At 39.4% G+C, this 25,007-nt stretch overlaps 1 protein-coding gene across 5 annotated transcripts in view; it reads left to right on the top strand.

The window, feature by feature from the left end:
• Positions 1-23,228, top strand: part of GALNT13 (polypeptide N-acetylgalactosaminyltransferase 13) — a 200,901-nt gene extending 177,673 nt beyond the window's left edge. For 2 of the 5 annotated variants that reach the window (XM_075609367.1, XM_075609371.1), the window contains exons 9-12: positions 8,748-8,882; positions 15,773-15,802; positions 21,165-21,362; positions 22,037-22,173. In XM_075609367.1, the coding sequence (XP_075465482.1) occupies positions 8,748-8,882; positions 15,773-15,802; positions 21,165-21,350 (351 nt within the window). In that variant the 3' untranslated portion in view covers positions 21,351-21,362; positions 22,037-22,173. Of the gene's footprint in view, positions 1-8,747; positions 8,883-15,772; positions 15,803-21,164; positions 21,363-22,036 lie in introns of all 5 variants that reach the window. The other 3 variants (XM_075609369.1, XM_075609368.1, XM_075609370.1) reach the window with 3 other exon arrangements.
• Positions 23,229-25,007: the final 1,779 nt, after the last annotated feature.

Below are 25,007 nucleotides of genomic sequence, written 5' to 3'. Positions count from 1 at the left end.
TTGACCATTCAAAATTAAAATTTAGCTATCCAGCATATATAAAGTAAATAAAACTTTCTACTTACCGTTGCCATCATGAAGGGCGTCCTTGTCAGCATACTGCAGGTCCATGTCCTCCGTTGCCAGCAAGAGTACATGAAAAAATACAATCTAATGGCCCCTAACCTCTTAATCACCTTAGCGATTGATAACCTCCCCACCAGGGAGGCCTAGCCACCCACCCCAGCCCTACTATGCCCACCCTCTAACTATTGATTGACACAGTGGTTCATCATACCCATATAATATGGGCATGATAAGCCACTATAGCACTCAATGGTCAACCTAAAAATAAAAATCATTAAGGCCAAAAATACACTTAATGTATAAAATAAAAACACAAGCACCCAAACACCACAAATAATAAAAGAATTAAAAAGCCTAATAGTACACATGAATAAAAATTATTATTACCAAAAGAGCAAAAGAATAAAAATTATGTTATTCCAAAACATAAGAATTCAATTAAATAAACACCTATCCAACCAATTCAAGAAATAAAACCACTAGCCAACAAATCAATTAAATAAATAAAACCACTTGCCAACAAAACAATAAATTAATTTAAAACGCTAAACAATCCTAAAATCTCTAAAAACAAGCCATTTAAATTCCAAACAATTTAATCCAAACAATAAACAGAAATAGAAAAAATAACAATCAATTGAAAACAAGCATTTGCAAAAAATGCATTGCCTGTCACTGTATTTATCTGCACATTCAATATTTATCGTACATTTAGAAGTCTTCACCCTCATAATCCTGGTGTATCTGCAATCTCTCAACCCGTGACGTCATAACCCGCAATCCATCCACCTTGAGGATCTGCATCAGTTAAAAAAATATCTTCTTTCTTTGATCTTCTGTCACCTTCTTCTAACTTAATCTGTCATTATTTTCTTCTTTTCTTTAATCTTCTTTCTTTCAATCCAAAACCCCATGTTAAATCCACAACGGATGTTGTCCCATCATCTTCTTGAGCTAAAAGGAGACGAACAGGCCTTATATAGAGCCTGATGTAAGCACTTTAGATGCTAGCACAGACAATATACAGCTTATAGTGTATGACATAAGCAATGACCTTTGTTCTAAAGGTAACTACTACACCTTGCAATTGTTGCACTAATTAGAATTGAAGGGTTTCAATATATACCACACTGAAAAAAATAGACACCTGTAATATTACTCAATATAACTATGAATATACTGTAGCATGAGTATCTCAGCTGATTAAATGTAACATAGGTTGAACTCGACAGACATACAGTATGTCTTTTTTCAACCTCATCCACTGTGAGGGCCACTGACAGGGGAAACAGCCGGGACTACTGTCCAGCGAGTTAGCGGGACTGGGCATCCTGCTGGCGACCCTAACAGGTGCCAGATCTGCAGAGATGGCTGTCAGAGGGGCCCCAGCAGAGGTGCCTGCCAGAGGAGGCCTGCTTGAAGCTGGTGGAAGGGAGGCCCTTCTGACAATCACCTCCACAGGCACTCCCTGACTAATCCCCCACTGCCCACCAAGCCCATGCCCTTACCCCCAGGCCCATACCTCTTCCAAGCCCTCTCCCTCAGCATAAAACTTCTCCCCTTCAGCCACATATCTCCCCCCCCCCCTCACCGGCACATAACAACTCCCCCCCCCCAAGGCACATAACTACTCCTCCGCAGGCACATAATTACTCCCCCCAAAGGTACATAACTACTACTGCCCCCAAAGGCACATAACTACTCCCCTCAAAGGTACATAACTACTGCCCCAAAGGCACATAACTACTCCCCCCCAGACACAAAACTACCCCTTCCCATGCACATAATTGTTCCCCCCAGGCACATAACTACTCCCCACCAGGCACATAACTACTCCCCATCAGGCACATACCTATCCTCCCCAGGCACATAACTAGTACCACCCAGTCACATAATTACCCACCGTCCAGCACATAACTACATGCACCCCACAGGCACATAAATACCGCTCACCCAGGCATATAACTGTCCACCCCAGCCACATAACTCCCCTCTCTTAAGCACATAACTACCCCCTCAGGCCCATAAATAACCCCCAGGCACATAACTAACCCCCAGGCACATAACTAATACCCCACCGGACACATAACTACTACCCAAGCAAATAACTACCCCCCACAGGAACATAGCAATCCTCCCCAGGCTCAAAACTACCCTCCCCAGGCACATAACTAATACACCCAGGCACATAACTACCACCTACAGGTCAATAACTATCCCGCTCCCCAGACACATAACTACCCACTCCAGGCATATAACGAATCCCCCCTGGCACATAACTACCCCCCAGGCACATAACTACCCCTGCTCCACCTCCAAGGCATATAACTACCCTCCAGGAACATAACTACTCACCCCAGGCATATAACTAATACCCTCTGGAAAATAACTACACCCCAGGCTCATAACTACCCCTGCTCCACCTCCAAGGCATATAACTACCCTCTAGGAACATAACAACCATCCCCAAGCACATAACTTATACCACAACAAGCACATAACTACCCCCCCCAGAACATAACTAATATCACCCAGACACATAACTACCCCGCCACCGGCACATAATTACTCCACCCCAGGCACATAACTACATATACCCCAGGGCAGAACTACCCTCCTACCCCAGGCACATAGCTAACCCCCTCCCAGGTACTTAACTAATCCCCCAGGCACATAACTACCCCCCCTCCCCATTCCCATAACTCATACCCCTCCCCACCCCCAGCCACATAACTAATACCCCCCTCCACCTGCCATAGCTTCTCTCCACCCCTCAGTAAACCCCAGTGTGCCATGTAAAGGGGGATTAACAGGTGAGGGGGTGCCCTGCTCTCTTTGTGTTCTGGGTCAAAAGATTTCTGTTGGCAGCCCTGTCTATTATGTAACTTGAGTAATTAATAGAGAACAGACCAATATAAAAAGGTACAAAAATAAGCTGCATTTCTGTCTGTTCTAAGGAGCTGCCATGGGAACGCACAGGCTATAAAAAGATATTATGTACTTACATATGACTGATATACTGGTGCCTTAGCAAACTTGTACCTGAAACTAACAATATAAGATCCGTGTTTTAGGCAGATATAAAGTATATTGGAATGAGAAGATATGTATTATTGATCAAATCATATATATGATTTTAGACATTAATTATACAGTGCAGCATTTCAATTTCCCGTAGACTCAAGAAAGATCTTTATTATCACATATCGATTGTTAATGCACAAGAAAATACATTTTCAATTCAATGTTTATATCTTACATTTTTTTGTTACATTTACAAATATAATCTGATTTGAAATGCATTTAAAAAAAACCACAGTGTTTCCTTGCTACAGTGATTCCCGGCTCCACTCAGAATGACTGAGCCACTGATTTGGGCCACCTGTGCTGAAGCAGCGATATCCTTAAAACCTCACCTGTTAGGGGTACTTTAACACTGGAGTTGGGAATCACCGCCTTACTAGAAAGAATTAGCTTTCATTTCTTACCATGGCAATGAGAGACAGTTGAGTATGTTTACTTTCTAAAAGTAGACTGATGATAGCTCAAAGAATGTAATCTTATTCATATTATTAAAGATTTAGAACCTCTGGTTTGAAACGAAATATCTTATAAAAAAGTAAATAATTGTATATGGCACTATGCTGACAATATATTTCGAAAATTGAGACTTTGCTGAGGGTGAACATCAGTCATATTTATAACAAACAAAAAGGAAACATTAGATATAGAGAAAGTATGTAACAATTAGAAAATCCCTTATATGCAGGCGAATGTATTAACCCTTTGAGGCACCCCAGAATGTAGCTACTACAGAGGTTAAAGAGGCCCCACAGTTTCCCCCAGAACAATTAAACTGATTGCCGGGGTAGAGTGTGGGGCCTCTCTAACTGCCCGGCAGCATCTCCTCCTGCAGCATCTCGTTGTCATGGAACCAGGACGGAACATGGCATTGCGTTACCATGACAACATGATGGCACGACGGACATCATGATGCTACGTAGTTTGAGGAGGAGATGCCACGGTGAACAAGGTTAGACCAACCACAAAAGCTCCTGCACCAAGTCCCAGTCGGCCCTGCTACTACGTCATGGGGTCTGGCACTTTAGGGGCCCCATGACATAGTACGCACATCCAAAAATCCCACTAGTTTTGCTAGGGGAGATTGCGTCCTGCATTCTAAAGTGATCTGCACTGATCAGGAACTAAAGCGGGTGACTCCTCCCCTTCCGTCATCAGGGACGGAGCGATCACATGACCTCTGGCCCCGCTTCCATTCCGGTACTCAGAGGGTTAAGCCAGGAGTGGCCAACTCCAGTCCTCAAGGGCCACCAACAGATCAGGTTTTAAGTATATCCCGATTTAGCTCAGCTGGCTCCATCAGTTGCACTAGTCCTGGGCCCCAGAAAAACTGTCTGCGGCTCTGATGGTGCTACATTATTTCTCACATCCAGAGAAACTACGTATGGCAAACATCCACAGAACCAAGTGATTGTTTTTAGCAATCTTCAAAACTCATTCACATATAACCCACAATTTCTTTCATGTTTGCATTGTCTATTCATTCTACAACAAATGTTTGTCCTGTTCACCTAAAAAATTACCTTACCAGGTAACAAATTTTCCATAAGTTTAACTAGTTGACACCTTCTACCAACCAACCATGTTTTTTGATGGTATACTCAGCAGCTCTTTACATAGTTGTTTTTCTATCACTGTTATAGTTTTGTGTACTTATAGTTGTAATGATGCCAAGCTGGTTTTTAGGATGAACTTGTGAGTAATACTTCCGCACTAAAGGCTGTATGGTAAGGGACTTGTACAGATGCACTTATAGTACAGTACATAGCCTGGCAATAGGAAAAAACCTGGCGCTTACCTTAAGCTTAATATATGAGGTGTGCTTACAATGTGGCAGTAAGTTAGACCACGGCTCTATGACAGATGCTTTGAGCCAGCATGGAGTTCCCCTCTGCTGCAACCCCAGGGAAGGGTTAATCCGGAACCCTTTTAAAGATATAGAGACATACAAGCAATGGGGGAGCGTGGGATTAAAAAAACATTTGACAATAAAAAACAATAAAATACAATAAAATTAATGTGGTTACAACAATATTGCTGGGGGTTGGTGAAAATATTAAATACACTTACACGGCCATGTGCAAGCGGACACGGTAATGTGGTTTCTTTAAGCAATTCCAGTCACTCCCAACAACAGGTAATGGTGGTTTAGAGGGTTTTGAAATAAATATATAAATATATCTGTACTCACACGGCCATGTGTGAGTCCTTGCAGGAAATTGGTAACTTTGGGGTTAAATTAACCCATCTGCATCTCCCCCCAGTGTAGACTCTTCTTTGTTTGCAACCAACGTGGGATTCTAACTCCAGTCTTGGGCATCAGATGGGGACTCTCCCCAGTGGTGGTAGTAGGGGGGGGAGTAGGTAGAGAAAGTGAGGCACGTTGTCAGTGGGGTTTAAAACACATTTATTAGTTTTAAAAGCAATTGGTACAACAAGACTCACATACATACATAGTGGTTGGACCCCTGGCCTCCTCGTGCAGTCCAGGATACAGTTTAAGCAGCCGTTATTGCCAATCACGCGTCCGTGATGCAGGAGGAAAAAAAAAAACAAAACTTTTTCTCCTTATCTGCAATGGCTTATGAGCCTGAGGAAGTCGATGATTCGACGAAACGCGTAGCTCTAAAGTTCCTGCTGAATTTGGCCCAACGTGGCTCCCGTAGCCGGATCAACCAGGCAGCCATTGCAGATAAGGAGAAAAAGTTTTGTTTTTTTTCCTCCTGCATCACGGACGCGTGATTGGCAATAACGGCTGCTTAAACTGTATCCTGGACTGCACGAGGAGGCCAGGGGTCCAACCACTATGTATGTATGTGAGTCTTGTTGTACCAATTGCTTTTAAAACTAATAAATGTGTTTTAAACCCCACTGACAACGTGCCTCACTTTCTCTACCTACTCCCCCCCCTACTACCACCACTGGGGAGAGTCCCCATCTGATGCCCAAGACTGGAGTTAGAATCCCACGTTGGTTGCAAACAAAGAAGAGTCTACACTGGGGGGAGATGCAGATGGGTTAATTTAACCCCAAAGTTACCAATTTCCTGCAAGGACTCACACATGGCCGTGTGAGTACAGATATATTTATATATTTATTTCAAAACCCTCTAAACCACCATTACCTGTTGTTGGGAGTGACTGGAATTGCTTAAAGAAACCACATTACCGTGTCCGCTTGCACATGGCCGTGTAAGTGTATTTAATATTTTCACCAACCCCCAGCAATATTGTTGTAACCACATTAATTTTATTGTATTTTATTGTTTTTTATTGTCAAATGTTTTTTTAATCCCACGCTCCCCCATTGCTTGTATGTCTCTACAGTACATAGCCTGTCAAAGTTTTTTTTTCTGCATTTTCTACAATAAATAGCGCCAGACATCCCAGCTGCAGCACTTTAATGAATTTTATGATTAAAAACATTTATTTTCATCTCATCCTACGTAATACAGTGTACATTCTTTAAGCAAAGGTCACCAAAGGGTTTCAGTACAGGTGATGGAGCTCCTTGTTAGGACTTATTGCAATGTTTATACAAGTTTTCCTGTTACAAGTAACTTTCTCTCTCAGTAACTCAACTAAAGTTTCTATGTTATACAAGGTTTACTTTAAGTTTGTTGGTGTTTAACATTTATTGTTTCATTTCTATATTTAAAATACATTAGAATAATATTTGAAAACATGGACTGAATGAAAACTCAGCAATACTATACATTGGCAAATATGGTTTTGATAAAGAAAACAGTCTGATGGGCTCTAATCATAAGAACATTAGGCACTTTGATTCTTGATGCAATGTATTGGGTATTGCACTATTTACAAAGCAACACAAATGGCTTTTTTGGTGCAAAACTGGCGCACGCAAATCAATTTTGTGCTTGTGTGCGTCTCTGTACTAACCTGAAATGTCTCCATTTGCACCATCAGCATCAACGTATTTTTTCATTGTTTTTTGTGCACAGAAATGGACTGCATTAGGCTGCGTCCATAGTGCGAGCGACAGTGCTCATGGGCACGCGTGGTGCAAACAAAAGGCAGCAGCTCTATAGAGCAGGCCATAGTCAGCGCGAGTGCACACGCGATAAAGAGCGACCGTGCGGCAGAATTTTGATTTTGTTGCGTGACGGCCAGGTCACATGAGCGGTTCAGCCAATGAGCGCGTACCAGCCTTGTGACATCATGGCCACACTTCCGCCACGCCACCCTGTTGTGAACGATCTGAGTCCACAGATTGCACGGGCGACAGGTGTGCGCGACGCCATCCTATATCCGTGGCCTTAGGCGTACAGATGTACAGTAAATGGTACCGTGTGTACTAAAAATACATGTTTGCGTGCACCAAAATAAACAGGGACAGTACTTGAAGATTCTTCGCCAAGTGAAACTTGGCATAAAGCGTAAAAAGTCTGTTTATGTTGTTAGCGCAGAATTAAGTTGCTATGCATTATTGGATGTTTAATTGTATACATTAACAATATTTATTATTTTTACAGCATGGCTATTAAAACAAATATTACACGTATCATTTTTATTTACTAACATCCATCATACATTAAAAATACACACAATTCAGTTTAATTTAATTTAATTTCAGTTTACAATCTATCCTAAATGCTGCTGCCAGAATCACTCTACTCTTTCCTAGATCTGTCTCAGCATCTCCCCTCATGAAATCCCTCTCCTGGCTTCCGATCAAATCCCGCATCTCACACTCCATTCTTCTCCTCACTTCTCCTCCACTTCTGCTCCTCCTTACATCTCAGCCCTAATTTCTCGCTATGCACCATCCCGACTCTTGCGTTCTGCTCAAGGATGTCTACTTTCTACCCCCTTTGTATCTAAAGCCCTCTCCCGCCTTAAACCTTTTTCACTGACTGCCCCACACCTCTGGAATGCCCTTCCCCTCAGTACCCGACTAGCACCCTCTCTATCCACCTTTAAGACCCACCTTAAGACACACTTGCTTAAAGAAGCATATGAATAGCACTGTGGATATTCTGAACACAGGATACATAAAGATTGGCCCCCTGCAGACGCACTTACCAGAACTCCCTCCTACTGTCTCTGTACGTTCTCCCTACCTACCAATTAGAATGTAAGCTCCTCAGGGCAGGGACTCCTCTTCCGAAATGTTACTTTTATGTCTAAAGCACTTATTCCCATGATCTGTTATTTATATTATCTGTTATTTATTTGATTACCACATGTATTACTACTGTGAAGCGCTATGTACACTAATGGCGCTATATAAATAAAGACATACAATACAATACAATACAATACAATTTAAATTGTATCAATTTGGTGTTTAACATGATGCAAAGCATAAAAATTCAACGTATCTTGCATCATATGTATTAAACTCTCATAATACATTTTATGAAGGTTTGCATTCATTTTTAGCACTAAAATTCCCAAGTACAATAAAAAAATAAAAAAAATGATCTTAATACATAGGTCCTATTGTGGTTTGAACTTTTAAAGACTGCTTCTGCATTTAAGGTTTTATTTACAGTCAATTAATATTATTACACCAGTTCAATAACGTGCAAGTATTTTTGTTTTCATGACCAATAACAATGAATTGCGTTTTTACAGGTTTTTTCATACACAGCTGACAAAGAGATACGTACTGATGATTTATGTCTGGATGTTTCTAGACTCAATGGTCCCGTCATCATGCTTAAGTGCCACCACATGAGAGGAAATCAGCTCTGGGAATATAATGCTGAGGTATGTCTGATCCTGAAAGCACATACTGTACATGTATTTGTGATACTTAATATACAGTTCTACAAATGGCTATGTAACAGTAATGGCAGACACAGACAGTGATTACTACAATAATGTTTTCATGTTAAATAGACAAATAGACGTAGATGAAAATACACTGGTTAGCAAATAACTACAGTATGTCCCTGCCAAATTTCAAAAATTAAATTACACAATAAGAAAACTAAAGGTGTAATAGTACCGGACTGTTATTATTAGGATTTAAAAAACATTACTTGTCATCTCGGCAACAATGTTACCATCCAGAACACAAGGCATCACAAGTAGATTTAAATGGATTCTTTAGCTGTTATTTTTGTCATCAGAACCCTTATTCAATCATGTACTATTAAGTTAAAAAAAATGATCTGCCAATCCATTTTCCAACCAAGGAGCCATGGTCTTCAATGCTGGAAGGAGTCCCTGTTTTACAGACCTTCTGTTCACAAAGGCTTGCCAATATCTGGTTTTGCAAAGAGCTGTGTTTTGAATTTTTAGATTATATTTCATTGTAAAAATGTCGTTGTGCAAACTAAAAAATGGACGTACAGTACAAAAAAAAGATTACATTGTAAATCAATAAAACGGAGGCTGATATAAGACATAGCATATAATATATATGTAAATTGCAAGGGAGATCACATTCTCTTAATGGATAATTAGATTTGCTTCATGTAAAATGTGTCCTAGAAGCTTCTTCATTTTCTTTGTTCTTTGGAAATATGGATACCAAGAGAATGATTCACATTCAGGCTCCCATTCGCTCTCTGATCTATAGATGTGGGATATTTAGTGGAACATTATTCATGGGTTGAACCAATGATGCTGTTATTCTCTTCTGCTGTTTTTTCAACCTTCATTTCACCAATATTTTCCAATCTTGATCTCTCATATTGTGTTTTATTCCCTTGAAGTGAATGCCATATATTTTGCCATTCCCTTTCTCTGGTGCTGTATTTGCTTTGTGTACCACTTTTTCTATTTCTGATTAAGCAAATGTTCCTTTGCTTTCGATTTTTGACCATCATTGATGTTTTTGTCTTCTCCGTAATTTTTTTGTGTTAGCATCAATCATTTCACCTCACTCTTCTTCCCCCATGTTTGAATATCTTATATGCAGGCCCTACGTTGTCCTACTATCTATGCATTTTCTGCTATGTAAGTTCACCAGTCAGATTGAAGCTAACCAAGCTAAAACCAAAAAAGAGATATTCAGCTATGCTGCTGCTTTGGAGGTATTCTTTATACTCAGAAATTACAATTTGGGCCGTTTATGGCTGAAAACAGTCTGATTGGCCACCAGGGGGAGTATATAGAATGACCCTGTTTATATCAGATACTGGAAAGCAGAGCGCCTCTTTTGTGTAGGGGGATGAACTGCAATAACTACATTACAAAAAATATGCAGCAGTAATATTCAAGTATTCAACTTGGCATATACAATGCCTCCTGTGGGTGCTAATTGGAATCTGGAAAAGAAAATACTCCCCTTTGTAAAGTTTTCCAGTTTATTCAAATTTCAATTTATAATAAATTTGCATTAAAATAAAAAAAAAAAGTCTAAACAAACGAGTGAAAATGAGTATGATCAGATTTTTAATTTGCATGGCTAATAGGAAATTCACTTCATAATGGTAGTGTACATTTTTACCAACATGGCAATCCATCCATAGTCTTCAGAGCAAAACCGAAAGGACTAGACCGACTGCAATCAATTAGTATAACAGAAATTGGGATTGGATTAATCATATACATTGTCTTGTAGGGTAACACAGCAGAAATACTGTAGGAAATTCTACGTCCAAAAAGTTATTTGTTTTCTTTATCCACCATTTACTTTTTCTAGCACAATTGTACTTTTGAAGGACAATAATTCTCTAGCGTCATCACTGGGCACATTGTCATCATCACAATATAGGAAAACAAAAGACATTAGACATGTGAATACAAACCAAGAACATCAGTATTTGTAAAATGTTATGACTTGTGAACATTTAACAAGACAAAGTTGAATACAAATTCACCACAATCCAGGCAACCATTTGTTTCCATTTTCTGTCTTTTTTGCCTTGTACTTGGGGCGTTTAAGATGAGCCTAAACTCAAAGTAAGGTAATCAAACTGTCCCATCTTATGGCGTCCTGAGAATATATTTAAAACCATGGTTAAATCCCGTGGTGATGTATCTGCAGAGCTAGTGGCTTTCTTATGGACTCTTTTTTTTTTATCAGATGTCTGTTATAATAATAAAGAGTAAAGAAGAGGGGATATAAAATATGCAGGAAATACAGTACCAAAACAATCATCCACAAAAGAGACGAAAACAAAAACAAATATAAAAATAAACACATGGTAAGTGTCACAGGGATCAACTTAAGATAGTGTTACAAAGGCCACTTGATTGCAATAAAGAAAATTAAAATTGAGTGTCAAACAATATACAACATGGGGAAAAAAAGCACTGCTTTGGCAGTTAACTTCTTACAAAAGCTCCCATAAACAATAGGGAGATCCATGGATCGCAGGATTCATCTACATTTTTATGAGAGCCTTTTAAGCAATACCGTAGGTTCATTTCCCCATTAACATTATTTTCTCAGAGTTATTCTCAAGGTGGACTATGGAGGCAGTGGAGGACTTTCTTCAATTCCTAATAATTACACATCTTGCTGCAGCCAAGATATGGTTGGCACGTTTTAGGCTTCCATTTTTAGAGTAGGAGCAGACCTGTCCCAGAGAGCAAAACAACAATCTAGTGGAGTTTCCTAGCCCAAAATCTTAGAGATCAATTTGAAGACTTTTTCCCAAAATGAAGATGATTTGGGGCAGTTGCACCATTGAAACAGTATATGTTTGAGATGTTTGGATGTGTAGCATGCAGCCTCGATGAAATATAATATATAATCTTGAAAGCATCTTCTTTAATGGAGACACTAATTGAGCTATTTGCAGCAGCCAGCCTTAGATCCTGCCAGTCCTCCAAATCAAATTGCTGGCCAGAGTCCCTCTCCCACGCAATCATAGAGTATATTTATCTTTGCTATTCAAGTCAGAAGTGACAAGGATATCATATAACATTGAGGTAATGCCCTTAGTAGAGTCTGCGTGGAGACAAATACCTTCAAAATGGGTAAAGACGAGGCTTGAGCATCTTAAAATAGAGGTAACACAATGACAAATGTGCAAATATTTTAAAAGCTCAGAAGACAACAAGAGTGACTGACCATGGATTTCAGAAAATGGGGGTTATGCACAAAGCAGTGATAAGTGTTTTTAAGTGAGATAAATGCTTTATGGTGCAATTTATGGTGCAATTTTTTTAGCAATGGATATGTTTTTATGATAAAAAGCCTTTTTAGCGCGATACTGCAGTGTTATCACTGCTTTGTGAATCGCGCTGCATGCAATATTGAGAAATAAAGGCATTTATCTCACTTAAAAACACTTATCACTGCTTAGTGCATAACCCCCTATGACTTAAAGTGAAACCTGTAGAAAAGGTTTTTGAGATGAGATAAACCGCAGGACAGCTAATTTTCAAACAGCAAAATGTTCATGCCAGGAAAAAACAGTGTTTCCAGATAGGGGGGTAAAAGGAGAGGAGATATTCTTCACCAAATCAAAGCTTACGTTTAAAATATTTATATATCACAAAGAAAACTGTTCAGTTAAAGATTTATTCAGTTAAAGATTTATTCAATATTGAGTCTTTAGATCCTGCTGTAGTTACATCCAAGGGGTATTGGTAGAGTTATACCCCAAATTGCACACAGGTATCCTAAACTAGGATCTAGCAGAACATGTGTTTTAAGTTTAGTTTAATAGGTGGAAAGCAGGGGTCTCTGAACCGTGTTAATTTCAGCTCCCATGACCCTCTGCTTCCCGAGATACTTATCTCTGTAGGTGGTGCGATTAGCAGATCGGTAGGTTTAAAGCTCCAGATCATGCAGACGAATAGGAAGGGATGATGTCATTGCTTCCAATTGACTCTCATGACTCAGGAGCTTTAAATCCGCCATTTTGATAGCCCCACACAGCCCAGCCAGGGCTGCTACCGGCACCACCTACGGAGGTAAGTATCTCGTGAAGCAGGGGCTCCCCGGAGCTGAAATGAACATGATTTAGCTCCACCGACCCCTGCTTCAAACCTACCATGCTAAAATTTAAAAAAAGGAAAGCAGGCTTACTGCTTTAAGGAGGCACTACGATAAAAAGCACACAGCAGTCAGGCTCTGTAAAATTTCCCAAACAAATATCTTGGTTTACCTTGTGCAACCTAAAGCAAGTAATAGTGCTATTATCATTGTCAATTTGAAGACAAGCAAGAGACTAGAAATCCCAAATGACCTACAGTACCAGTGGTCAAACAATTAGTACACACTGTCTACTACAACACTTGCATATGTACTTATTCTGAGTATGTGGGCCATATTTTTTTTCCTAAGAATGTTGTATCTGTACTTGAGATCTTGGGATTTTAGCTCAATTTGGTTTTCTTGGACCGGATCACGGTTTCTTTTTTAAGTATAAATATAATGCTCACTGGCTGGTTTCAAATCAAGTTAACTACAGTACATACTGCGTTCATTTCAGCTCTAGGGACCCCTGCTTCCACAGATACTTACCTCCATAGGGGGTGCAGGTATATCTGCAACCAGGGAACTGTGTGCCTTACGAAATGGCGGCTTTAAATGTCCCACATCACGTGGGCCGATAGGAAGGCGTGACGTAATCCATTGCAGCTTCTTATTGTTAAGCATGACCGGGACATTTAAACTGCACAGAGTTCCCGGCACCCCCTGCGGAGGTAAGTATCTCTGGAACCAGGGGGTGCCAGAGCTGAAATCAACACTGTTCAGATCCACAATGCAGCATGTGGTGTTGCTTTAAATACTGCTAATCTAATCTTGCACTGCCTTACTTAACATCTAATGGCCATATAAATTGACAACATTCCAGGCATAACTCCTTGATCAAGACCCATTCCGAAATCAAAAATATTAGGTTATCTTTTTAATAGGTAGCTGGCAAATTATTTTATGTAGCCAAATAGAATTATGGGGAGAATGAGATGTTTCACTCCAATTTCTCCTTCTCCAAATCCAGATTGCGTTTTTAATGTTTAATGTCTCTTAACTATAATAATAACTGAACAGAATATACAGTAGTGCCAGAGGCCCTTGCTATTTAAGTTTAGAATCCCAGATAAGTCATTTTATTTCATCACTTTGAAATGTAAAAGTGCCTCTATAGCTTTAGTAATGTGTCACTTACTTATTTTCACTATTACACTATTTCCTATATGTAATCCTTTGCTGTAAATGTTCCATCTGTCAAATAATTGAAAATGAAACCATAAACTATGATATTAACCACAGAAAAGGGGTCTTTTGAGCAATAGCGGAATAATTGAAAAATATAATATTTCTCAGCCGTGTCAATAATAATAATGTGTCTGTAGGAGCAAATAAACATGGTCAAACCTCCCTGTCTGTATTAGTTGTGATATGCCTGCTAAAATCAGACAAATTATTTGACAGAGGAGCTATTAAAAAACATTTATGATTCATGGCAAATTATTTTACATTCTGAATGATAGTGGACAATGTAGTTACAGAGGAGAACTATTCAGCAATATGTATTCAAACATATGAAGAAGCTCAAGACATCTGCAATGTCCATTCCAGTCCTTTAATCACTGAGCTTCTTGACTAGATAAATGCAGGAGGTGAAATATACAGTACACCAGTTTCAATGCGGAATCGTACTTGGTCGTGGCCGTATCGCTGTGTCCGAGTCCCCGCTGGTGTTTTCCACCGAAGGCCCCCATGCCATAGCCACTGTGCCACTGGACACTCAGCTGCTGGCCGCTTCGCCAATAATGTAAGTTAATTTAATGGGTTTTACCGGTTATGGTAGGGGGTTAATGATAGGGTTTTTTGGGTAAGTGGTTAGGTTTATAGGGTAGGGTATTAGGTTATGGGATTTAGGATAAGGGTTTAAGGTAAGGGATTTTAGGTAAGTACGGGGTTAAGGTTTATAGGGTAGGGGATTCAAGTAGGTGGTTTCAGATAAGGGGCTTTAGGGTAAGAGTTTAAGGTAAGGGATTTTAGAGTAAGATCTTAGAGCAAGGGGTAATGGGTTAAGGTTTGGGGTCAAGGGTCGGGGTAGCATTAGTATTAGGGGTTAAGATTATGGGTTTTTAGGGTAAGGGGTAAGGGCTTAGTTTTTTAGTTTTTTAAGGGGTAAGTTTTTAGGGTAAGGGGTAAGGGCTAACCTTGGCGACAAAACAGTCGGCGGAGAGAGGTCCTGGCGGCAAGGTACTGTAAGTAGTGGCTAAACGCTGGCAGAGATTTGGCCACAGCAAAACAGGTACGACCAAATGTCCTAGACTATTCCAATGTGCCATATCTTCCTTGTACTTGTCCTAATTGGACGCTTAGCTGGAGATAAGTGTGATACTGTTATTCTGCTTTTCATAAGACTTCTTTTTTTTATTTCTAACCATCAGTGAGTACTTACAGTACATTCAGATATCAAGTTTTAGGTGACTACAATCAGTCTCACATTCTGTATTTTATAGAATTAAACATTTTTAAATAAATTGCACTTCTGCTTTAAAGCTACAGTGTTCACTACTTAGGGGTTAATTCTATATCCGCTAAAGTAGGCGATCGGTAACATAAAGAATTTACAACTTTCATTGCTTCAAGGTCTTTAGTGCAAAACATTGACATCTCCAAATCATGTATTAAATGTACTGTATTAAATCAAGTTTTCTATCAAAAGTAAAGAATATTATTAATTTAAACCTTATATGATTCCTCTTTTGTATGTCTTTGCTTCTGTCAGTATGCAGGTAAATGGGAATATAATTTTGAGGTAAGCAGTTTTTGTAACATTTTTAAATGTTCCTGAAAAAACCCCACTACAATATGCATCGTAAATAGTCTTACTTGATTGTTTTTTCCCTAACAGCGATCATTAGTTTTTCTCTATGTGGAAAGGTGTGATGTTGGTACTATAAGGTGAAAAATCTGCCTACCCCTTGTTACAGGAAATGTAATTGTGTAAGGATGAAAAAATAACACTCCCCCCCCATGTATTTCTCTCTCACTCTTCCTCCTTCTCTCGCTAAATCTCCCCCTCACTTTCCCTGTCTTACACTCTTCCCCCTCACTCTCTCTCTCCTCCACCTCCCACATCTTTTACTTCCCCACCTCCCCTCCCTTTCACTCTTTCCCTGTGTCTCACTCCCCCTTATCTTCCTCTTTCCCCCCTCTCTCCGTCACTCTCCACCATCTCTCACTCTTCCCGTCCTCTTTCCCTCTGTTACATCCCCTCTCTCGCTCACTCCCCCTCCTTACTCAATCCCACTCCCTTAATCCCCCCATCCTCACACTCAACCTTCTACTCAACCCCCCCCACCCACCATCACTGACTGCATACACAATTCCCCCCCACACACATGCACAATTCCACCACCCCCACACACATAATTACAATATCGACACAATCACCTCCCCCCCCCCACAGTATCCACACAACCCTCAACTAATCCCCACAATACCCAACACACACTATCCCCTCCCCCCTTAATCGCCAAAATACCCAACACACACAATCCACCCCACTCTCTTTCTCTCTCTCTGGCCTGGCACAACTTCCAGGATCTGTCGTCCGGAAATGATTTATGTAAGTGTGATACCATTTGTTTAATACACACTTGAAATTGCATACATTGTTGCACTATGGCATCATTTCTGTTTTATTGAGGAAACATCACACCCAGACCACCACCATCTACCACCAGAGAAGCCAAGATTGGTTATCCAGAACCGCATTTATTGTTGGACATGCTGTTTTTTATCTGAGATATTGTGAGTCCCCATTTTGCTACACTCCTAGAATTTAATACCTTTTGACGCATATTACACTATGTAGTATATATCTGATTCATTTCACATACTGTACAGTATGGTGATACCTGCACTTCCCAAAGCTTTCAATACACCTGGGACAGTTGTCCCAGCTCTCCCACCCTTTCAGCGGCCCTGTTTTGGATTATAGCAAACTTTTTTGGCAAACCAAAAAGGGTGAAATTCGTAAAGTTCCCTAATGCATGCTAACATTTTGTGCATCTCTAATTGTAATTAAAATAAGAACACTATCCAATATAGCTCAGTGACTCACAGGTATATGTCACTTATCACTTGACCTGCACCTTATTCTTCACATTAAGGTCAAAGCTTCTTATAGGAGTTGTAACATAAAAGGAAAAAATGGCATCTGTAATGGAAAAGAGAAGTATATATATGCCACTGCCTATATGGTTTCATTTTTGCTGTGAACCATAATCGGGATGTGTATCGCTTACCCTTTCTGCTACACTATTTGTTCTCATGTATAGAAATTGAATATTGTTTGTCATGTCATTTTAAAATACATTTTTTATTTTACATTGATGTACATCTGTGATTCTATTGAATTTGTTTTGATGTGTTTCATAAGGAGAAACAGATTTTCTATATTGTGCAAAGTGTTGATTACGTGGTTTCTATATCAAAGATGTCTACTGTATTTGCACCCATTTGGGTCCTGTGTATAACTTTTACTTTCCTCTGTAATGAGTGAAATAGATGTTAGTACTGTATTTTACTTCATGCAGTGGAAGATTCTCTTTCACTCGATTGCATACAATGCAGTAAAAAAATAATATCAGTTAGCAGCACTGGCATGTAATGACAATAATACCAAATTAACTAATTAACCAAGCAGGACTGTCAAATGCACATCAGTGTGTTAAGGTAATGTCTTTACATTATATTCAGTATGTGAAAGCCCCATTACCAGGTGCATTATGGATAATGGTGCATTTATGATTGAACAACTGTCAATCACCCTCGCTGTTTTCCATTGCATTTGTTAAAGCAATGTTATTTTACTATTTGGGTATAATGGAATGAAATTAACATCAATCTGATAATAAGGCTATATAAGAAGCATGCTGTTCATTTTCATGTACAATGAAAATGTTCTTGTGCTGGGAAGTTGAATGTGACGACAACATGAGATATCTTAAAAATGGTTCGGGTTTAAACTTGAAATTAGCTGTCATTTACCTGCAATTCCCAAACTGTGGCAATTTGTGCCAAACTTTGCTTCAAATCTAATATAATGAGACATGAAACTAGGAATTATTGGCAAGTTGTTAAGTTTAATTTAGACGCATTTTTTTTTGTCATTGTTGAGAGCAAAAGGAAAAAATAATTTAACATTGAATTATGACCATAAAATATGTAACTACTGTACATAATAAAATATATTAGAATGGTGGCAGGCAAAAAGGTACAGCCACTGCGAGGAATATTCTGTTTGATTAAAACTGTAAATGCTAAATAGTGGTAATTTATAGCATATTATCTTCATAGCTGTCATTGGCAAGTGGTTGCATCCATAACATGCTTTTGATTTGAGTACACCTTTAAATACAGGTGCAGCCACGAGTATTCTAACACTTGCCTTGGAAAATCTGGGGCAATCTCCCAGTAATACTGCAACATTTCTGTGACATTTCTGCAGACAGACTAATGGCCCATTGGATTAACACAGCAGGGGTCACTAGCAGTCCCAGTAAAACCGACCAGGTATCCCTTGTGAGAAATATATATTTTCTATATAGGTGGTGCTGTCTGTTAATTGTTATATGTCTAACTGGTGTAGTAAGGAGACCAAATTTGCGCAATGGACCATTCCTCCTCGACCAACTCCCCACCAGCGTTTAGCTGCAGAAGAACCCGCACCCGCTCCACTGCTGGACCCTCTGCCGCTGGCCGCTTCTGCGAGAAGGTAAGTTTTAGGGTAGGGGTTTAGTTTTAGGGGTTTTAGTGGTTGGGGTAAAGGGTTAGCTTTAGGGGTTTTAGCGATTCGGGGATTCACTTTAGGGGTTTTAGCAGTCAGGGGGTTAAATTTAGGGGGTTTAGTGGTTAGGGTAGACAGTGAACTTTAGGGGTTTTAGCGGTTTGGGTAGGAGGTTAAATTTAGGGGCTTTAGCGGTTAGGGTAAGGGCTTCAGATAAAGGGTTTCAGGGTAAGGGATTAAGGTTTTTAGGGTAGGGGTAGTGTAAGTATCAGGGTTTACAATTAGGTTTTTTTTAGGGTAATGGGTAAGGTAAGTGACTTACTTTAGTGGCGAAGCAGCCGGCGGCTGAGTGTCCCGGCGGCGAGATGAGTGTCCCAGCGGCGAGGTGAGCAGTGGCTAAACGCCGGCATTCCATTGGTCAAGTAGAAATGGCCGTGACCAAATGTCCTAGACCGTAAATTTGTGCTTGGTTAACAAATTAATTCAAGATACAGTATAGTGTACTATGAAAAAAAATTATAATTAAAAAAAAAATGAATTAAATGTCGTTTTGAAGCTGTGGCTTCTGAACAATAAGGATGGGGAAACAATTTAACTCTTTACTATTACAAGTCCTGGAAAGCCTTAGAATTTAAGACACTTCAGTTTGTTAATGAGGAGCAATCAAACTACTGTACTTAAAAACTTGACTTCAGTAGTTAGTCTTCTTGACTTCATTAGAATGAAAGGCTTTTCATATAGTATCTAGAGAACTCTATTTGTGCAGTGCATTAATATCAAGTATATTCTGTTTGTGCCTGCATGAAATGTTGCTTAGCAAGTCTCTTACATTTTACATCAGACAGACAAGTTTATACAATTTCAGATCAGGAGGTGCAACAATAGTACCAAAAATGGACAGAAACAGAATAGTCAAATATAGTTACAAACCATTACCACATTTGCTCCAAATGTTTCTTCCCTGACTTCTTTTCTGTATAATTACTTTATTTTGTCCAGATGAAAGTGGCACTAAATTAGAGCAAAGAGATGTGATTTAATGACATGCTAACAATTTGATAAATAGATCCCATGTATTGGTCTCTATATCCCTGAAAAAAACATTGTTATAATTTCTGTCTCATGATCTCAGGAACCTGGAAACAACTAAAAACATGCAAGAGCACTGGTTTTTTTTTCTTTCTACTAACATCACATCAACTGCATGTCAACATTCATTTTCAACGGGCAGTCAATATCAAGAACTGTTTATTTTTTACTTCCAAGTATTTGGTTTGTTTCTATGTCAATATACAGAAACTGGATTTATTCAGGAACATAATATAAGCATGAACCATGAATAAGAAATATTTATATGCAGGACGTTTTCTAGAAATGAGGAAGATAAGATTAAAAGTTAAGAATGGAGAATGAAAAAGTCATATTAAGAAGACATACCCAGAGGGGAACAAATTGTTGGTCAAATAAAGGAGTAAAGTGGATAGTATTCTTTATTGTGAATGCCACTTCATTTTCTTTCCCTTTGTTACTTCTGTAGTTTCAGTTGGGGTGTAATTCTATATCTACCGAAGTGTCCATCCCCTTAATCTACCTGCCAATCATGTTTAGAGTTTAAACAATTGCCAAGGCAGATTTTCAAAGTGTCAAAATATTAGGGCCAATCTCTTCTCCGTCCCGAACCCAGTGATTTTCAACCTTATATTGTGAAATTTTGAGGAACCCCAACCCTCTCTATTCCCGTCCCTCTTCCCCTCTCCCACTCCCCACCTCTCTTCTCCTGTCTCTCTTCCCCACTTACACTCCCCTCTCTCTCTTCCCCTCTTACCCGCCTCTCTTTCTCTCACACACACATCACTCTTACGGCAATGAGGCCTCCCGTGCTACGCTTGACTGCAGCCCCTTCCTACTCAGGGCGGAGGTTGGACTCGACTTCCGGCGCCAACCGGAGGAGAGTGATTGCAGTAAATGCCAGCCTGCTTCTGGGGAGCCGCCAGGCCACCGCTGAAAACCGCGGTACCCTAGGTGGATGCCCGCGGAGCCCTGGTTGAAAATCACTGTCCTAGCCTGATTACACAAAAAAAAGGGTTCACAAATGTAGGGGCCAGAAGTGTAAAAATTAGCCTTTTGCATTTGTCCCTTCTTTTGTCAACCCCCATTTGGGACCTATGACATGCTTACTACATGACACATCTTCATGTTGATTGTATTTATTCGAAGCAGTAGTTCATATAAATGAATGACATGTTTGTCTGTGCATATGATTAGAATCTTTAATCCTTTTGCATCATTCATGTATATGTTAGTCATATTCATATATATATGAGTTCTTCATTACAGTATGCTATGATTTTAGCCTTTACATGTTTTTTTTTCTGTTACACAGACCCACTCATTTCTTCATATCATAACCCAATCATGTTTGACATTAAGCATATTAGCGGATGGTACCTTTGGCCCCACTGTGGATTATTGTAATGGTAGCAATTTACAAATGTGGATGTTGAGAAACTATACCAGGCTGGAAGTATTTAGGAATATTTTTTACAGCCCTACAGATTACTTTCTATGACATCTATTTGAGGTTGGTATTGTGATGAATTAAACTTTGAATACAAAAGTATATTTATAATGTGAATGCAATAATCTAGCCTAATTTGTTTATAGCAAATGCATATTTTCAGATTGAAAAAGTGGGTCAACAGTTTGATAGTATCTCAAATCTACTCTGTTATTTCCCAGTTAGAGCTATGTTTCTAAATGGTGTTAAGTCATAACGAAGGCACTTTATGACCCATTCAATACAATGATTCATAAGGTACAGTTTAGTATATCTGGCTCTTAATATCTTAAATGACTATGCAAGCATAGCATGGTTTACATATATATAAACGAATGAGTATGTATTCTACTTTAATGGTACTCTCAAAATGAAATGTAGTTTAATACAACGGATAATAATGGGTTATTGTGGTCCACATTGTATTGTGGTTCTTACCATTCTTATTTCAGGGTGTCTCTGAGATTTAACAGTAAGAGACAATGGGAGAAAGTTATCAAAGTCTCTGTAGCAAAACAGAGGATAGAGCTGAATTATTATTTTTTGCACCAGTTTGTGGCTGTTTTTACAGACTGGAGACTTTGATAAGTAGCTGCCAATGAATGACTTTGGAGAGGTTTTCACAGAACAATTGCAGTGAGAATGTTCACATGTATATACTGTATCAGCAGTTTTCCTTTCTCATTATGTTTTGACAGCGTTTTATATTGAGACATATAAACAGCAACCAGTGCCTGGATGAACCAACAGATGAGGATAAAATGGTTCCTACAATGAAAGAGTGTAACGGGAGTCGATCTCAACAATGGCTGCTGCGTAACATGACCGTGGGTGCCTGAAGCTGGAAGAAAGAAGCTCTCCCCGATGGCTGCACAATGTCTGTGGGCCTCAATTATCAGATATTTTCAACACTTGAAGGAACATAACACTTCCTTAGCTCTCACTGGCATAAAATAATTGTGAACCTCTTTAAGGTTCAACAATTCCTTTTTAAGGTTCAAGCTGTGGGGACATAAATAGACCTTTTCTAATTGTTTTCTAAACAATACATGGCTGTACATGCCCACTGAAAATTGTGTCTAGCTAAACAAGCACATTGGAAGCTGTAAATAGAATACCCTGCCAGAAAAAGTTGCCTGGCAACTATAATATATTTGTTACAGCTAGTTACAGCTAGTAATAACCTACAGACATAGAATATGTTGTAATAAACGGACTTGAAATGTATAACGTACATTCATTCTTCTATTTAACAAAAAAGTCAATTGAGACATATATATTTATATTAGTGCAATATAGGAGGTATAATCAAGTTATAAAAGGATATTTCCAAGAATATAAATACAATGTGTACTTCAACCAGTTTTTTTTTTCCATTCGGAAACTCAAAAGTTTGCCCAGTTTATTTAAAAAAAAAAAAATAAACAATTCCGGGGATTGCCTTTCCAGGGGATTGCCTTTCCAGGGGATTGCCTTTCCAGGGGATTGCCTTTCCAGGGGATTGCCTTTCCAGGGGATTGCCTTTCCAGGGGATTGCCTTTCCAGGGGATTGCCTCAAATTTCATTCAGATTAGAAAGTTCACATTTCAAACCTGAACATCGAATACTTGAATAATGTATTGTTACACTTATGATACGTTGCATTTCATACAATCATTTCTCCCAAAAGAATAACAAAGCATATTACCATTAAAAAAATGGCCGAGCGTGTGTGTGTTTTGCAGGACCGATTCCAAAGCAGAAGAGAGACCGGAGGTTATTCATTTCCATTTGCAGTCAGTCTAACTGAGGCACAGAGAGATCGTTTTAAGTTTAGAATTGCAAGAAAATAAGTTTTAGTTCATGTACAACAGGGATGGCCAACTCCAGTCCTCAAGGGCCACCAAGGATCAGGTTTTCAAGATATCCCTGCTTCAGCACAGGTGGCTCAATCAGTGGCTCGGTTGTTGAGTGAGCCACTGATTAAGCCACCTGTGTCGAAGCAGGGATATCCTGAAAACCTGACCTGTTGGCCGTGAGGATTGGCGTTGGCCACCCCTGGTGTACATGTGTAGGAATGAAAGTAACTATAATTGAGCCAAGCAATTACTTGTACTTGAAAGATGACTACATCTATTTTTTTTAGGAGAAAAGAGTAACCTTGTTATTAAGTCACATTCTAAATGTAATAAGCCCGGTATGAGACCCGGTTCCTGCACTAAGTGACACTGGACAACGTGCTATCTCCCTGTACTTTTGGGGCAAAAAATAGACCGCGAGGCTGCTTGTGCCTCTGCATTATTATTCACCAGTGTTACTATACATGAATAAAGGTATCGTTTTAGATAAGCTGGTGCAGATTCACATACCTATGTGGTTCTCACAGAATAAGGTAAAAATCTTGCATTATATACCAAAAATACCACAGGCATGGTACGTAATAAGATTCGCAGTCGCAAAAAATTGTCAAGAGATGCCTCATTTGACAGTCCTACTGCCAAACATTCAATGACTTATTCTGCAAACTTTGTTCATCTTTGAAGATTTAATAATTGTTCTTTATATTTAACATGCCCTGATTATAATCTTCTTTGTACAGTAGATGAATTGTCAGATATGGCATGTACATTGTCTGAATTCCATGTAAAATGGAAAATAATACAAGAAAAACATGTTCCTAAATGTCATGGTCAACAAAATACACCTCCATTTTGTCAATATAAATATCCTTTATTTAAATGCAAAGGATTGTACATGTTTGTTAAATAGTATTAATTCAACACTGTGTATTCATTTTTTTAAAGCAGCAGTCCCCATTTTTTTTATTATGATTATATACCTAGACCAGGGATCTCAACTCCAGTCCTCAAAACCCCCCAACAGGTCAGGTTTTCAGGATATCCCAGTTCAGCACAGGTGGTTCAAGCAGAGGTTCATTCAAAGGCTGAGCCTATGATTGAGCCACCTGTGCTGAAGCAGAGACTGAGCCACCTGTGCTGAAGCAGGGACTAATTGAGCCACCTGTGCTGATGCGGGGATATCATGAACATCTGACTAATTGGGGGGGCTTGAGGACTGGAGTTGAGCACCCCTGTCCTACACCTCCCGCAAAGCTGAACCGATGTCCCGCCCGACCTCAGATCCCAGCCAAAGAAAAACAAATATGGTCTCGGGGTGACCAAGAGAAAGTTGAACGTGATCTCCTGAGGACATCGCAACTTTCTATCGGCTGGAGTGAGCCTGACACGGCGACCATATTCTGCAAATATTCTTGCTCTGTGGACAGAACCAGTTATATCTCGAGAAACAGTGGGTTTCCAGAGGTTAGTGTAACACAGATTGATTCTGAAGGATATCCTAGTTCAGGTAGTATAAAAACAACGAACCCTCCACCCCCCAAACAAAAATCAAGCAGCGCACACTGCTGCTTTAATACAATTAATGTAATTTACTGAGCTTAAAAAAGACACATTTGGTGTAAGTACACCATGATAAAACTGCTATAAAATATTTTAGGACCTTCAATGTGTTCAATGAGCACCAGCGATGTGTCAGAACATGCTTGTCTGAATCTCAGCATTAATTCATGTTTCTAAATTACAGTAAAATACTATGGTATAGAAACTTCCCTCAAAAGCATTTTCAGTGCAGCTACCTTTATGCAACCTACATACCCATGTCAAAACCTTA

The sequence above is a fragment of the Ascaphus truei genome, chromosome 7 (assembly GCF_040206685.1).
Source record: "Ascaphus truei isolate aAscTru1 chromosome 7, aAscTru1.hap1, whole genome shotgun sequence".
Taxonomy (NCBI): domain Eukaryota; kingdom Metazoa; phylum Chordata; class Amphibia; order Anura; family Ascaphidae; genus Ascaphus; species Ascaphus truei.
This window is presented reverse-complemented; position numbering and strand designations above follow the sequence as displayed.